General features: G+C 39.5%; 2 protein-coding genes across 2 annotated transcripts; both read right to left on the reverse strand.

Annotated features, from left to right (window-relative positions):
* Window positions 1-550: 550 nt before the first annotated feature.
* Window positions 551-7647, reverse strand: LOC310931504 (rho-related GTP-binding protein RhoA-C-like). The gene is made up of 5 exons (XM_083894678.1): window positions 7591-7647; window positions 5057-5212; window positions 2558-2678; window positions 2327-2457; window positions 551-2248 (listed from the first exon to the last, which is right to left on the reverse strand). The coding sequence occupies exons 2-5, from the start codon at window positions 5210-5212 to the stop codon at window positions 2075-2077; spliced, it is 582 nt and encodes a 193-aa protein (XP_083750804.1). The 5' UTR covers window positions 7591-7647; the 3' UTR covers window positions 551-2074.
* A 942-nt stretch (window positions 7648-8589) lies between these two features.
* Window positions 8590-16234, reverse strand: usp21 (ubiquitin specific peptidase 21; the record flags this gene model as incomplete). The annotated part of the gene is made up of 11 exons (XM_083894755.1): window positions 8590-8683; window positions 8789-8903; window positions 9616-9723; window positions 9865-9943; window positions 10221-10408; window positions 10496-10557; window positions 11070-11189; window positions 13402-13513; window positions 14162-14279; window positions 14404-14460; window positions 16082-16234. The coding sequence occupies 11 exons, from the start codon at window positions 16232-16234 to the stop codon at window positions 8590-8592; spliced, it is 1206 nt and encodes a 401-aa protein (XP_083750881.1).
* Window positions 16235-16863: the final 629 nt, after the last annotated feature.

A 16863-nucleotide genomic window follows, 5' to 3' on the forward strand; every position in this document is an offset into this window, starting at 1 on the left:
CGATAGTGTTTATTTTTCTGTTAGTAAGTGTAAAATGGCCAGAACATCATATTAAGGAGGCGGGTCTAGTGTGTAACTATTGAATTTAATTGGTTCTCGCATACTTCAACAGAGACGGTGATTGGACGAGACAATTGGGCTGATCCAAACTAACAGGAAGTGAGTGCGCGTGTATATGCATGTACATATATACGTTTATACACCTATTGCAGCCCAATTGTCTCGTTCAATGTCTGTCTCTACTGAAGTATGCGAGCACCAAGTAAATTTTGTGTGTGTGTGTGTGTGTGTGTGTGTGTGTGTGTGTGTGTGCGTGTGTGTGTGTGCATATAAACATATGTATACATGCATATATAAATAAATAAATATATATATATATATTATGTATTATGTATTAGGCATTGGATGGAATTTCCTGGGAATGTATGTTATGGTCCAAACGACCTTTAGCGAAGGTGCACTCCGAGTACTTTCTTTTTAATAATTGAATGGATCAAAAAAAACATAACTACCATACAACAGAAAACCCTAACTCAAGCTTTATTTGGAAAAAGAAATCCAGAAATCCCCATGTCACAGTACAGAAAAAATGGCTCTAGTGGCCGATCCCAAAAATCTTTCAACCTTTGCACCCCAGGCTTGGCAAGCTCAATTAATCGAACAAAATAATACTATGTTTACATTTTTTCATTTAACTGACATATGCGGATCATAACGCCAGTATCAGGTCTAATGATATAAAATACTGAGAAAAAAATTAAAGACAATAAAAAGTTATAGTTCAATAATGACAATATCATAAAATGGGAGAATTGCGTAAAAGGTAATGCACATGAAATGAAATACACATCATTAAAAATGTCTTTACAAAGCCTTGTAAGACATACAGTACATAATAAACAACAGTAATAAGATAAGCCTATTGTCTATATGAAAGAATATTTAACTCAACTACACCACTCATGATTTGACCCACTGATTATTAACACAATCCACTGAATCTCTGGTTTAAGCAAAAAATTCCAAAGAATCTCTAAATATTTTTCACCTGACTGTGCCTCTAGCTATAGTACAACATTTTCCAGTAAAGTGAATGTTTCTATATCACTGAGTAGCTGTTAATTCCATTATACACTTGAGCCATAAATTTTGCTCATCGGGACTTCGGCATGGGACACGTAGGGTGGGGGATTAGGTCAGTGACACATTCTCCATGGATACAGTACGTAGACACATAACAGTTTGTTACTACACATTCGCATTAATATACACATATTCACTGCATGCAGACCTGCAATGGAAAATAAACAAACCACCATAGAGCTGGGCACACACTCTCTCACACATACACATACATACACACACACACACACACACACTTTAAGCGATAGTTCAGGCTTGTTGAAGTGTGGTTGTATTAAGAAGCACGGCTGCCAGCAGAAACGCAAGCAAAAACAAGGCCATAGAGATAATCAGCACTTTTAGCACACAGGGGCACAGAAGCTGATGGTCTACTGCTGCCTTACTGAGTTAATTTTCATCACATAGGTAAAACCAAAGCAAAGGATTCTAACAATGGATTTCTAAAGCCAAAGTCAAAAAATAACTCATTTGAAGTTACTGATGAAGGCAGCAGTGGATCAACAACTTCAACCGAGTGGGTGAAGATTTTATATGATCACTCAACCACACTTCATAATATCTGACCAATCCCTTTAAGTTTAAGTCATTCATTATGGAAAATTATCTTATACAATCTAGATTTAGGCAAAACCCTGCATAGTGCCTGAGTCAGAAAATGGGCCTGAAGGAGCCAAGCTAATGAGAGGAAGTTTTTAATAAGATGCAAGCAAAATGGCACATTACCTAATGTACAGAAAAAAGACATGTGGAGAAGTCTATTGATTCATTTTAGACCTGCTTTAAATTTGCGGAGGATAACTGGCTGATCAGAAATAGAGTGCTCTCCAAATTTTTCTGAGCCCTCCCCAAAATTCTGCCCTTGGTCAAATCTCGTCGGAATCTGCCCTCTCCATATGTGCTCGAGGGCAGCTCCCGTTTCTCCTCCAGGAGCCTATAACAGAATGCAGGGGGACTTCTTGCCACGTTTTTTGGCCTGCAGCGCTGCCCTTGTTGCCATCTCAAACACTTCTCTCACACCATCTTTGGTTTTGGCAGAGCACTCCTGGTAGCCATAGGCACTGATGCGGTTTGCCATCTCCTTTCCATCTTCTTGTTTGACTGGTTCCTAGAGGGAAGGTTTTAATTTAGAGATTTGAACCAAGCAAATGTGTACATTGCAGTATGTTTACAACCAAAGACTGACCTGTTTCATTTTGGCAAGCTCTCGTCTGGTGTGCTCATCATTGCGCAAATCTTTCTTATTCCCCACCAGGATGATGGGAACATTTGGGCAGAAGTGTTTTACTTCAGGAGTCCACTTTTCAGGAATATTCTCTTCAGAGAGTAGAGGGAAGAAGTGCAGCAATTAGCAACATATATCAATTTTAACTTAATCATGAAAGGTGTTCGATATTGAGTGTTGCAAAGACTGTACCTAAACTGTCAGGGCTGTCTACAGAGAAGCACATTAGGATAACGTCAGTGTCAGGGTAGGAGAGAGGCCTCAGCCTGTCATAGTCTTCTTGTCCAGCTGTATCCCAAAGTGCTAGTTCCACCTGAAAGGCCACATTTATGTGAATGGAGAGTTTCTTCAGCATTTCAGTTACACAATGAATATCACATTTTACAAAACAACAGCAGAAAGAGAAAAAATACAATTTTAAACTGTTATTATTAGAGGTTAACTGGAAAATAATTGTATGCAATTAATTGGCAGAGAGGACATCAGATCGTGCCAGGTGGCTGCACTGCCTCGGCATGGAGACACAGATCACTGCTCTTCATCGAGGAAACATGAGCATGGTCACTATTCACTTATATCATTATAAACATCGGCTAAATTTGCTCATCAAAGGGTCATTCTTACAAGTATTACAAGTATTAACCAAAACAACCGTCTTAAGACTCCATGTAACGGCACTCAAACAAAAAGAGTACTTGACTGTGGAGTTGGTTTCAAGCTGCATGTTGAGTAAAAGAATCTGGAGTTCTAAAACTCACATTAATAAAATAATAAATAAGACAATGAAACTGTTGTAGAAATATCAAAAATGTGTTTACCATAAACTTGATGTGAAATTTGATTTCAAATAAACATCCAGTTAACAGAAAAATGTTCCACAATGTACACACAGTGTATTTTTTGTAGGTTTTGCAGTTTACAGCAACTATGATTATTATCATACAATATATCTGTGAAATGACAACCTGAGGCGGATTACCATTGTTAAAATATATCAGAATATTACTTAGATAAAAGATAATTAAGATAAAATATAACATTGTAAAAATACCATGAATCAATCCATGATTTAATATCACTACCAGTTCCTCCTCCACAGCAGCTGTTAACTGCATTACTCCCATCATGCCTTTGGTTGTTCATGAATGTGCCGAGGAAGTAGAGAACTCAGACGGCTCGTTCACATAGCTGAGAGGCATTGTGGGAGTAACATTACTGCACATGCTCTATGGGCCGCACAACCCGGAAATAACGGCGGAAGTCAGAATTTTTTTGGCGTGGTGTACATGCGCTGAATGAGCAGCTCGATAGGAATGAACTATGCCAAAGGGGGGGGGCTCTAGTCAGTTCTTATAATACATCCATGGTTCTATCACATTCATTTCACCTCGGCAGCTTGTTTTCACTGCCACATCTTGGCCGTGTTCACCCTGCAATTTATTGTTACTGGGTCAGAATAGATGAGCCACTTTAAGTTAATAAAAGCAACTATTATTTGTTTCTTGTAGTAAATGTTCAGCAACTAAAACAACTAAATTAACATTTCACTGTGTGTTACTGTGTAACCGTCAACATGTGACAAATAAAGAACCTTGAATCTTGAATCTTTGTGTGTGGACCATCTACTCTCAACCTGTGTGTGGACCCTCTACTCTCAACTTAAACACAACAGGAGGTGGACCAACTGGTTGAGGTTTCATCGTTCATCAAACGAATAAAGAAGCAATCATTTCACCGACTTGGTCTCTGTGAAATTTTATGTTTTCCACACATAACAGGGAACTAGGACTGTGACTACTGCTAAAAAAAAGATAAATAAATAAGAGAAGAAACACTGTTCCACTCATTGGCTCTTTTGGATACAGCAGCAGTCTGCTTTATTGAAACTATAGTCCCTTTTCCACTAGCGTGGCACGCCTCACCTCACCTCGGCTCTGTTATTGTTATAATTTTCCATTGGCAATAGTACTACCTGGTACTTTTTTAGTACCTGCTCGGGCAAGGTTCCAAGTGAGCTGAGCTGATACTATGCATGATGTCGTCAGACTGCCAGCCACTGATTGGTCAGAGTGCCGTCACAGGAAGATTCATGACCAAGACAAGAATCAAAGCGAACAATGCCTTACTGTAGATCAGTTAAAAAGTTTAACAATCCGAAAAACGTGGGTTAGTCTCCAACAATTACCCAGGAAGTGTCTAAAATCTCATAATTTAACAGGAGTCTGGTATATTTAGTGACAGTACAGTTGAAAGCCTGCGATCACCACCGGTGAGCAGCATCACTAACCCTGATGATGTGACTGTGTCAGACGGAGTCTGTGCTCCAGTCAAGGAGGAAGTACTGAACAAATCTTTTTAATTAACTGATGATTCAGTTACACTGAAAACAACTGCTTTATAAGTCACGGGTCACTCGTTTTGCGTGTATTGCGCGTAAAACGAAGTCACAGCAGTTTCATGCAGCCGTGCAGTGATGACTCATGGCCCAAGTTGAGGAGGTTCTGTATTGTAATGGAAAACCAACCTAAACCCTGTACAGGCGAGGCGAATCGAGGCGAGCTGCGACCAGTAGTGGAAACATGGCATAACGTCTTCTGAGCAATTGATATACTTCAGTCTGATTAGTGTATTTGCTGCAGACACCGAATCTTTGGTCTCCTGGCTTTTAGTTTGCTTTTATGCATGTCTCACCTGTTTCCCATCCACTTCAATGTCTGCCACATAGTTCTCAAACACAGTGGGGACGTAGACCTCTGGGAACTGGTCCTTGCTGAAGACAATGAGCAGACATGTCTTCCCACACGCTCCATCACCGACTATCACCAACTTCTTCCTGATGGCTGCCATCTATGAGAAAAAAAAGAGTCCAGAACAAAGTCATGTTAGATTGAAGGACTCTAAATGGTGGACCAGACACCATCCTATCTGGACCCGGTCATGTTATTGATAAAATAGCATCAATTTATACATGCTGACAAAGCATTTATGATAGCATTTATGATAGCATTTATAATAATAGCGGTCTAGGAAATGCAGACCAATTACACAAGCTACTAATCACCACATGACGACACTGAGCCGACGACTGAGAAAGGAAACATCATTTTTTTGCTGAAATTATTAATCACGCAAGATTAAGATGTGCACTGCTGCAAAAGTTTTAGGCAGGTATGGAAAAATGCTCTGGCAAGAATGCTTTCACAAATTATTGATTATCAATTTACAAAATGTAGAGTGGTTGAACAGAAAAAATATAAATCAAATCAATATTCGAAATTGAAAAAAACAGCATAAATCTTCTAGGTACATTTGAACCCAGTTCACTTGGCAGGTAGGTTGTTCCAAACATATAGAAGAATTAACCAAGAATTACCATCACTTCCAGGACATGTCTTCATAGTTCTTGATATTGGCTGTATGTTTGAGGTATTTGTTGTTTGCTGCAGAATACATTACAAAAAAAACCTCCCTGATGTAAATATATGATGAATAGATAGATATCTGCTTTTATGGGCAGTAGATGATTAGTGTGCTTGGGACCCACAGGTTTCTGACAGTTCTGAGCTGGACATCTTCTGATTTGATTTTGACTATTTGATTTGGCAGAGATTGTTATGCCGGATGCCCTTCCAACCCTCCAATTTATCCAAGCTTCGGAACTGGGCTGGGGGTTGCACCAGATATTGATTTGATTCAAATGTCCTATATAAAACATCTATTAGCTCAGTAAATTGATGAAACAATTACAATTTTTATTTTGTATTGATATGTGCAAAATTGCAACTTATTTTATAATGTATTGTAGCGTCAGTGGGATGGTGTGTGTAAATTAACTTCTAAATTGTTTTCACCGACATCTTAGCTGCTGTCTCCATCGCAGCAGCAGCAGTGTGTGTGAAGTGTGAATCCTGCCCTGGTCGTGGACAGACCGTGATGTGATTTCATCCCCCTCATCCTCATAATTTATAGGATCATAATTTGTCCCATATAGTTGCAACGTGTCTGATGTGCAAAGGACATTTACTTTACAGCATTTTTCCACACCTTCCTGAAACTTTTGCACAGCACTGTGAGTTACCACTTTATTTAAATTTGGTTAGGTAGGCCTATTTCAGTTTCTGCCTTGATATGAGAAAACAGTATTTGGCTACCATTAGTCAGTGTTTATTTATAATCTACCTAATACAATATGACAACGGACAAAAATTATTGTTAAAGTGCAACTGCATTTCAATCATTTGTTGAAATGTTTAATATTTAATCGCCCTGAACATGGATTCTCTCTTTTTTTTTTTAATTGAATACCCCATTTAAGTATGGTATTGAGTTATTTGTTTGGCAAGTTTTCTGTTTTCCTGTCAACAACAAATTATACAAAAAAACAACTTTAACAGCTCAACGTCTTTCCAAACCAACATTTTTTGTCTACACTACTGTGTAATTGAAGATCATAAGTATAAACATTTTTTTATAAACTATTGTAATATTTGTTTAAAATAAATAAATAAATAAAATAAAACTGTCAAATACACTTTTATCAAGTTTCTGAGAACGAAAATCTGTGGGACTTGGAGTTTCGTAAGCTTTAAGAAAGTAAAAATCGACATTGATAACAGTTACAGTTAAAACATTTAAAAATCGTTAAATTGACCATATTAATCGGCCAACCTCTACCCGTTAAGCTACACATTTAAACTAATCAATCTCCTAACATGTCCCATCACTGATTAACTCACAGGGTCAAAGAGACTCAAACTTGGGAGTGTGGTGCATTTACAACACGTATGATTGGTAGGTTTCCTCAGCAGTTCCTTCTGTTAAGCAGAAGTAAGTCAGATAACGCTGGCACACTGTTCTCCTTATGTTTTCGTTGCAAATACTCAAGCACATCAGGCAAATTTAGGGAAAATAAAAGACCCTACGTATGAAAAGAGACACCGTCTTTCTTAAGTTGAAAAGGGTGTCAACAGACATGTTGCTGCTCCGTTTCTATTCCTGCTCAAACGCCTTTCACTCTTCACTTTAGTCCGGGGCCTGTCAAACCAGCTAACAGCAGCTAGCATCAAAGCCAAGTGTGTTTCCAGTGGTTTACGTCACTGGCAGCGCGAGACAATATTCTCTACAACTGTAGAATCCCGAATCCGTCACATCCCCGTAACACATCTGTGACCACAAAAGGAAACGGCATCGCGTTAAAAAGCGTAATAAGAAGACAGAAACGTTACCGTTCGGTATTTTGTGTCCGCCTTTCGCCTCTTCTTCCTGACCGACTGAAACACTCCGCCCACAACTCACACGCATGTGCGTAATGACGCCAGAACATCCGCAGGCTGCGTGATTACGTACACTATTGGAATATTGGGAGCTTTCAACATTTGAATTAAGAAATTTAAACGGGTACCACTCTTAAAAAAGATAAGAAAGAAGATCAAAGTATGTTGATAGCTGATTTGATTACTTAAGAGGAAAATAAATGCATAAAAACATGAATATTAATGTAGTTGGATTGTTTATTGCATAAGAAAAGTACAAAACAACTGTGACAAATCATTTACAATAACTTAATCATTATGAAGTAACCAATACTTTTGCTTTGAATAATATTTTAAATAAATTCAGCTGATTTTTGCAGTAGTACTTTGGTGTAATTTTATTTATACATTCTTCTGAATAAAACCACAAGATTACCCATGTTGCTCTGAAGTTCATGTATAGTCAAATCAATTTATATTGTCTTTAAATAACAGTAATGCAATCAATTCTGCTGCATAATTAGTCCATATGTGCAAAACTTTCAAGCTGTATATATTTAAAGCTATTTTTACATTTCTGTGTTTCACATGTATATGTGCAACGAGGTCAGGATTAAAAAGACAAAAGCATAAAAAAAACTATGACATATTGCTGTCTCATAATTAAATACTAAGTACATACTACATAATAAACGTTTACATGAAGAGCTCTGCACCATGTGCATCATGCACACCGCTCTGTCACTCCTGCCTGAGAATGAGGGCACCGAGACTCTTCAGGCTCCAGTCTGGGCTAAGACTGTCAAAAGACTCCTTTCTTCCTCCTCCTCAAACTTTTATTTCAGGACACACTCATCGAGATTGAGAAGTTCACAGATGTCAGAGATACAGCCACTGCTGCTTCTGTTCGTTTCTATGGATACTTGAAGTAAAGTTGCTGTGATTGGCTGCTTGATTGAGCCAGTCTCAGCTCTATTTCCTGATGGTGGCAGTGCTGTTGCTGCGCTGGTAGAACAGAACATAGGCTTGATTGGTCTGAAGCTGGTTCTCTAAAACTGGACTCACGCTGTGGGTGAATAGATGGAGAGTGATTCACATACAATATGTACCATACAGTATATTCCCTTTTAAAAGCAGAGTGCATATTAAAAGTTGGAGTTGGAGTTTTCACCTGGAATCGTTGTAGAAGCACCAGCCATTCTCATCTGAACAGCAGGCAGTGTAGTGGCCCATATTGACTGAACCAGCATGGTTACATATTGCGTACAAATCATACAGAACTGGGCCTGTAGGGAACATAGATAAATATGTATGGGAAAATCTACTGGAAAAAACAACAGGAAAACTTACTAAAAACTGTCTCTCTGTTGTTGAACAGTCATTTACGGTATAGCATGCTTTTCTATTCTTCAAAGCTGCTAAACACTACAGTTTTGCCATTCGCTCATTCACACCCATTCACACCCATTCACTCACACTTTCATACAGCACATTGTTTCCTATCACTCGTCTTTCAATACCCACGCTGCCGGCACAGCCGTCAGGAGCAATGTGGGGTTAAGCATCCTGCCCAAGGACACGTGGGCATGTCGACTAGCTGAGCTGGGAATCAAACCCACAAGCTTTGAGTTGAAAGACAACTCTGAGCTACCACTGAGCTATACCGTCGCCCCACATTTATGAAGAGTAAAACATACTGACGCCTCATGAGATACCCATATAAAATGCCCCCATTATAATCCTGACAGTCAAAGGAACAATCAGATGTTTGACTAAATGTGTTCATTTTTGGTCTTCCCTGGCACAAAATTTACTGAAAATGACAGACTTTCTCCTCATGTCTCTTGCTTTCATCAAAAAATGCAGCAAATCAATCTCATGAAAGAGTGTCGTTTTGTCAAAAGAATTGATTTTAATCCATGTGTTGTAAATGTACTGTATATATATATGAAATCACACTCAGTAATAAACACAGAAGGAGAGGTTTGATAGTCTTACCACAGCCAACAGGTCCGTACGGTCCGAGATCCAAGTCTGTGAGTGGGAAAGATACGAAGACTGTGCTTTTACTGATCGACCACCGGGACGATGTAAAACGATTCAGATCTGAGCGAGACCGTTAAGAATTATCATCATCACCATCATCATCATCATCATCATCATCATCATCATCAGCAGCAGCAGCAGCAGCAGCATCATCACTGAGAGCACATAAACATCACTCTCTAATAACAATGCCAAGGATACGCATCACAATAATTTGGGGAAACCTGTGGATGGACAGCCGCTTGGTGCATTCTGTGTGTCTGTTACACCTCTCACACATCTGAAACACACACAGTCAACACACTTAAGTTATTTCACTACCCCAAAGGAATATAAAAATGTAATCACAAGTTGGTTTAGGGAGAGGAATCCTGAGGGCTGGTATGTAAACATTGGTGCAATGTCATCTACTTTCATATAATGTTTCATATAATACAGTGTTGGACTTAGCCATTCATACTAGGTAACACATTATAGTGTAAAAATATAAAGTTATATAAAGATGCATCTTTGTTTGTCTGACCTTTATCTCTCTCTCTCTCTCTATGTTAACTTACAGGTGAGTTCTCTTTGTCTAGTTTCTCCTCCTGAGAGAAGTGGTCCAAACACTCCTTCAGTGTCACCTCCCCTGCAGAATTCCTCTTGGGAATAGGCAGCGACAGATCACAGAACACATCAAACGTGTTGGAGTAGTGCGAGCACACCGGGCAGTGCAATGAACTCTGCAGCTGTCCGGAGAACAAATCTGTCAGGAGGGTGAATTATGATGAGAAATATCAGTGAATATATAGTGCCCAGTATATCAGCTGTTGCAGACAGATGCTCTGCTCACCTACTATCCTGCTGTCATCTCTCTCCAAGTGCTTCTTCCACATGGCTGCCTCTTCTGAAAGTCTAGTCAGTGGATATGAAGAAAAATATGGACAACATTACATACACATATTCTGCCTTATACCTGAAAGGCAGAATAATTCATATAAAAAACATATACACATTTCCTCTGTTGTATTCCAGTTGAATAGCACATCTAGGCCTCTACTCACAAAAGTTAAAGGTACACTCCTAGAAATAAAAGTGCTAAGTAGAACCATATAAGGTTCTTCGGCTTGTCCTCATAGGAGAACCCTTTTTGGCTCCCATTTGGAGGGTTCCACCAAGAACCCCTTTATAACCCTTTATTCAGGAAAGGGGTTTTAAAGGGTTCTCTGGATCAAAATGGTTCTTACAGGAACCATTAATGTTCCCAAGAACCCTTGAAAAACCCCTTCTTTGGAAAAGGCTTTTTCAGAAGCAAAAGTAGAACATCAGCCCTTGTAGAAGGACACTTTTGGAACCCTTATTTCCAAGAGTGTAGTTTAATTTTGGAAAGGACTGACACACACACACACACACACACACAGACACACCTAATTCTGGCATATTTTTGTTCCAGCTCCTTCCCCGTCCGTCGGACGCTGGGTCTGCGGTTGATTTCTGAGTGAAGTTTGTCTAAGAGGAACCTGAGGAACTCCTGAGCATCTTGTTGACTGGACCGACACAGAAAAAAACAACACATTTAGTTGTGCTACTGTTACAGTCAGTGACTTATAAAGGTCAATCAATCAATCAATCAACCCGATTTTTAAAAAATAATACAAAGGATATTTCATATAGACTTCGTTTTGGGCAGAAACATGTAAACAGCAGATGTCATTTTTTGTGTGTGAGATTTCTGGTTTGGAATTTCCAGTCAGTAGTTAGCACACTTTACACAGCAGGCAAGACAACAACTTTGAAAGATAACTTAGATGGAGGATTAAATCATCCTCATTCACTCATTTATCCTCCACATGAGTGTCGCATGGAGCCAATCCCAGATGATATAGGGCGAAAGGCAAGGGTACATCCTTCAACAGTTCACCAGTCCATCATCACAGGGCCAACAATTCACTCCTAAATCACACTTATGGTGAATTTAAAGTGTGCTTTTGGACTGGTGGAGGAGTATGTGGAGAAAACCCACATGCGAGAACATTCATGTTGTCCTCCCACACAGATTTGGAACTGACCTGCCATTTTGAGTGTTCCTGACATTGTTAAGAAAGTAAACTCACTCCGTTCACAGATTCTTGAAGGAAACGAATACTAGAAGGAAGTTGGATCCCTAGTTACTTCCGCATTCAAAAATAAGGTCCATATGATGATGCAACTGTCAGTGATTCACATAAAACCAAATAAATCAGGAGGTGATGAAACTGTCACAAATTTGCAACGAGGAAACACTTGAGATCGGCTAAAAAAAATTATTGACTGAACAAAATAGCAGAAATAAGAATCTGTAACTAATTGTCACCACATCCCCAAGTAAGACACAATCATTTTTACAGCACATTTATCCAACATAGTGAGGAGTACAGCTAAAGCTGCCGTAACAAGGATCATCTAGTCGTATAATATACGACTAGATGATCCTTGTTCCCCACAATACAGTATAATATTATTATACTGTATTGTGGGGAATCAGCTCATTTAAGATAGAGCCAACATGCATCTGGGATGGAGACATCATGGCCCTTTGTTCTAAGACCAACAGGGCCATAGAACTCAGCCTCTCAAGATCCTATTTCTTCCAAAAATCAGTGTAAACCCACCTAACTGGTCAGTTTGCGACATGTGACCCCATGTCATCAACAATGTAAAAGACATCATCTCTCCAACTGAATGCCCTTCAATACAGAGCTAAACAAGCTCCCGGCAGCAAGAGAACCCTCTCTGCTGATCTCCAAGCAGGCTCAAAGGAGACTGTTATCCTCCCATCAGAGGCAGTGACCAGAACCTGCCTAAGGCTCAACCAAGAATCCAGCGCCACGTTATCTCCAATTAGCTAAATTTGTGAGTAGGAACTGTTGTGGAAATTTCTCTGCTGCCAGGTCAATCTTCACAGGAGTGATCCTTGCTGGAGAAAGACCCTGAACAAAGCGAACACTCCACATTTATGTCTGAGCAGCTCCGCTTTCACATTCCTCCAATAGACAAAGACTCTACATTCAGACTGTGCTTTCACACTCTTTGTCTACTGCAGGTATCGGGGAGCTGGCTCCCTGCTGGTGTGGCAGGAAGGTGCAGGCTAGACACAATACACAATATACAATACACTATACACAAAGGACCTGGTATTCTGTACTGGGTGGGTATCAGTGTTGGGCAAATGTAACGCTGAGACAGAGAAATTGAATTTACAGAACCTGAGCAACAAACACCAGAAACATAGTCCTCTAGTAAGACTCTTTAACCTTGTGAAATATTGTATTGAGTTTACTCCGTGTCCATGTGTCGTTGTTATGTCGACATTTAGATTAATATAATGTTAGTGATGTCCATGCTTCTTAGCTTTCAGTTCTTGATGTGAATGCTACTAACCTCTGATCTAACCTGGCATCCTTAAGTGGCCTTCACAAAGAAATACAGCAGCTAAATTCATGAGATTGGATCAGTGAATTGGCTATTTTCTCCCTTCTTTTGAAGCTGATACAAAAGCCCCCATATTATGGTGCCTCACTTGGCACAGTGTAATGATGTATGAGTATATAGGTGTGCTGTACTTTTAAAACATTCAGAGTCTTGCAGTGAACATGTAGATAGCCTGCTGAAATATAATGTATTACCTACTTCAAATGGCTGTATTGATACTTGCAGATAGTGTTTGCACGTGCAGCAATAATGCTGCCTTTAGAGAAGAGCAAATATCAGCAAACTCACCTGTAACCACTGAAATAAGGCACCACTTCTTTAAAAATGTTGTACAACTGTCGAGGATTGACGACGGTGTCCTCGTTGACATCCCAGAGGCCTGAGAGCACCTGAGAGAAAGCTGGGACAAGAGGACACGACTCAGTGAGACACTATAACGAAAACACCGCGTGCAGGTACATGGGCCTTACTCATTTAAATCTTCTTTTCTTATAATTGTTCTTTAAATGTCCAATTTATTGGACTTTCATTTTCTTGATTTGGTGAGAGTTTTATTTTTGTCTCGTGTTGTGTTTTTGTATTAGCTCCTCACTACCACTACTCCACTGAAATACTCATATTTGCTATTTAATCTCCTTCATGTTTCCTGGAGGACGTTTGATGTGGATCTGTATTCAGTCCAGTGACCAATCACACGATAGAAAACTGTAATTTCCTCCTGGGACTGTAAGCGAATATGTAATTTCTATATTATTACTCTATTATCTATATATTAACCTTTTTTCCTACTCACCCCACTACTGTCGAAACATGGATTATGTCACATCATGTATATATTTTTCCTTTCGCACAATTTTTAAGCAAAGAAAAAAAAAAACTACCCCATAAAGTGTTAAAAACTGTGTGTATATTATTTCCTGTGGATTGTCCTGAATTTTAAGGCAAGAGGACACAGGTGAGATGTGTGTACCTCCCATCTCCTACTCCATCTCCCATCTCCTTTTGTGTTTTGTTGACAACTGTGTGATGTGCACTTGAATTGCAATACCTTCCATGAGCTTGGCCTCCTCTTTGGAAAACTTCTCATGCCTGTAGGACTTGAGGAGGCAGTAATCCCGCAGTGCACGAGTGTGAGACAAACACTGGACCACTGCGTTCAGGAAGCACTGTCAGAGACAAAGTCAAGAGGAAGGAGTGAGTCGTGTGTCTGTTGGTTATGCAGCAGTATATTCTGCAGGTACAATAATTCCATTATGTTTGTTTTTTTGTTCGAGGTGCATCAGTACTTACTGTGTTTCCTATGTTTCTAAGGCCAATCCTCCCACTTCCTATGGTTGGCTGTTCTTTCTGTGAATAATCAACATGATCCTGCATGATCATACATCGATGTCATGATATCTATCTATCTATCTATCTATCTATCTATCTATCTATCTATCTATCTATCTATCTATCTATCTATCTATCTATCTATCTATCTATCTATCTATCTATCTATCTATCTATCTATCTATCCATCCATCCATCCATCCATCCATCCATCCATCCATCCATCCATCCATCCATCCATCCATCCATCCATCCATCCATCCATCCATCCATCCATCATAATAATGTAAACATATAATGAAAATGAAAACACGGCTGCCAGCAAGGTAATAGAATATAGACAGTATATAACACTAAATATATTTGTTTGTAAAATAGTAAAAAAATATTATAGCATTATTAAATGTATTACATGCAACATAAATTTAAAAAAACAACAAAAAACACATTCTGCTTGTTTGCACATTGGCAACAGAATTGGCCTAATGTTAGATTCTTTTTATTCTTCTGTCTGTTTTTGATATAAATAGATTTAATTAGCATCGTAAATATGTTTTAGTGTGAAGTATATGTAAAGCCATATCATTGCCACAACTATTTTATGTTGTGATTCTGTGAATCATCATTTTTCCCACACCCTATTGAACAGATGCTTTTTTCTCTAGACCTGCCCCCATTTGACCAGACTAGATGCTCATTGGCCCTCACATCACCCCTGTACTAGGATTTTTACACACAACCACAACCATCTCCAGGGTTTACAGAGAATATATATATATATAGAGCAGCAGTTCTCTGGGAGAAAATGCCTTGTTGGTGACAGAGGTCAGAGGAACACATATTTACATCCCACGTATGAAGAAGACCTGAAGTCTCTGAACGCACAACAAGCAACAATGACCACACCAGGTGCCACGTCTAATATTTTGTTACAGCGTTCCCCAAACTTTCTAGGAGCAGACGCACGTTTTAAAGACAGCAAACAATGAGAGCAAAGTGAGATGAGTGATAGATAATGCACTCTATGAACAAGTGTGAGTGAATGTGTGTGAATGGTAAAACTGTAGCCTAAAGCAGCTTTGTGTGGTCATCAAGACTAGAGAAGCGCACTACAAATACAAAACTATTAGCTGTCCTGTGTAATAGTGTCTGGTGCGTGTATACGTGCTCTCTTTTGTTCGCTTCTGTGTCTTTTTTTTCGTCCTGATGTGCTGGAGCTTAACAGCCAATCACAGTAAATCTCTTTCTGTCATCTCTCTGAGCGTGCAGAATCAGCTGTGAAATCATCGACGAGACTCCTTTCAACACTTCCGATGGGCCAACAGTGCCGCACACAGCACCTCGACGGCCCAACGGCTGACCGTGAGGGCAGAGTGTCCTGGGCCTATTATTGGTAGAACAGATTTAGCCTTCTTATCTCTTTAACATCACAAGAGAGGCTAAAAGGAGGTCAGCTTCAAGCTTTCATCCTATTAGTGTCTGAGTAGGTGTTGAAAACACGTGTGAACATTTGTGCTCTCGACTGTTTCCTTTACACGGTTTCGCTGTGTTATTGTTTTATTGCACTGAATTAAATCCACAGTCAGAAAAAAAATATATATATTAAAGCCTATATTAGGGTGCGTTTTGTTCTGCAAACCTTGTCAGCAACCAGGAGCAGACCCATCAGCGAGGTGTAGAGGACAGACTGGGAGATGTCAGCTGTCTCTCTCTGAAGACCGTTCTGAGACACCAAGGTTCGACACAGGGTCTCACAGGACCCCTCCACATTGACAGCACTGGCTCCAGGCATCCTACTCTACTGGCAGAACCTCACACGTGTCTATGAGCAGGGACCCAGAGCAGATACAAGAGATTCCACAAGTTGTTTTTGGAGGAAGGATTCCTTTTTTTTTCACGTGCAGGAGGGCATAAAAAGTGTTATCCTTTTTTTCTGCAGGAAAATTTGATTCACAGCTGAGAAAGAACAGGAATAATTTGTGAATCATTATATCTTGAATGGATGGCAAGTTATTGTCTTGTAACTACAGAGCAGTGACCTCAAAAACACATTTTAAGTGTCCAATGACTAAAGTTGTAAAACTATAAATTGACCTAAATTAAGAACTAAACTAAACTGTCCTCTGGAATAAGAATGAAATGAGGAATATTTTAAGCAAATGAATGCATCGGTTCGGACTCACCTGAAGACTCCTTTGCTCTGTTTGTAGACAAACAGTCCCAAGCAACTGTTCCCATCGCCTGCTGCGCTGTTAAAAATGCATTAAGGGGACATCTATGGTTTCACTGTAGGCTCCAGCTGAAAAGGAGAGAGGGAGGATAATCATCCCTAATCTTTTCTATGTATACCCAGTCGTCTATAATTAGACGTTGCTCTGTGTGCTTCTCCACAAGTGCCACAAATAAGCTCTAACCTGGCAA

The sequence above is a fragment of the Microchirus variegatus genome (assembly GCF_963457635.1).
Source record: "Microchirus variegatus genome assembly, chromosome: 9".
NCBI classification, from domain to species: Eukaryota; Metazoa; Chordata; class Actinopteri; order Pleuronectiformes; family Soleidae; genus Microchirus; species Microchirus variegatus.

Excerpts from the sequence above, each read along its gene's own strand:
- LOC310931504 (XM_083894678.1), bottom strand. The coding sequence starts at position 5,212 with ATGGCAGCCATCAGGAAGAAGTTGGTGATAGTCGGTGATGGAGCGTGT. Across the intron at positions 2,679-5,056 it reads TTGAAGTGGATGGGAAACAG|GTGGAACTAGCACTTTGGGA; the intron begins GTGAGACATGCA and ends GTGGCCTTTCAG. Across the intron at positions 2,458-2,557 it reads AGACAGCCCTGACAGTTTAG|AGAATATTCCTGAAAAGTGG; the intron begins GTACAGTCTTTG and ends TACTCTCTGAAG.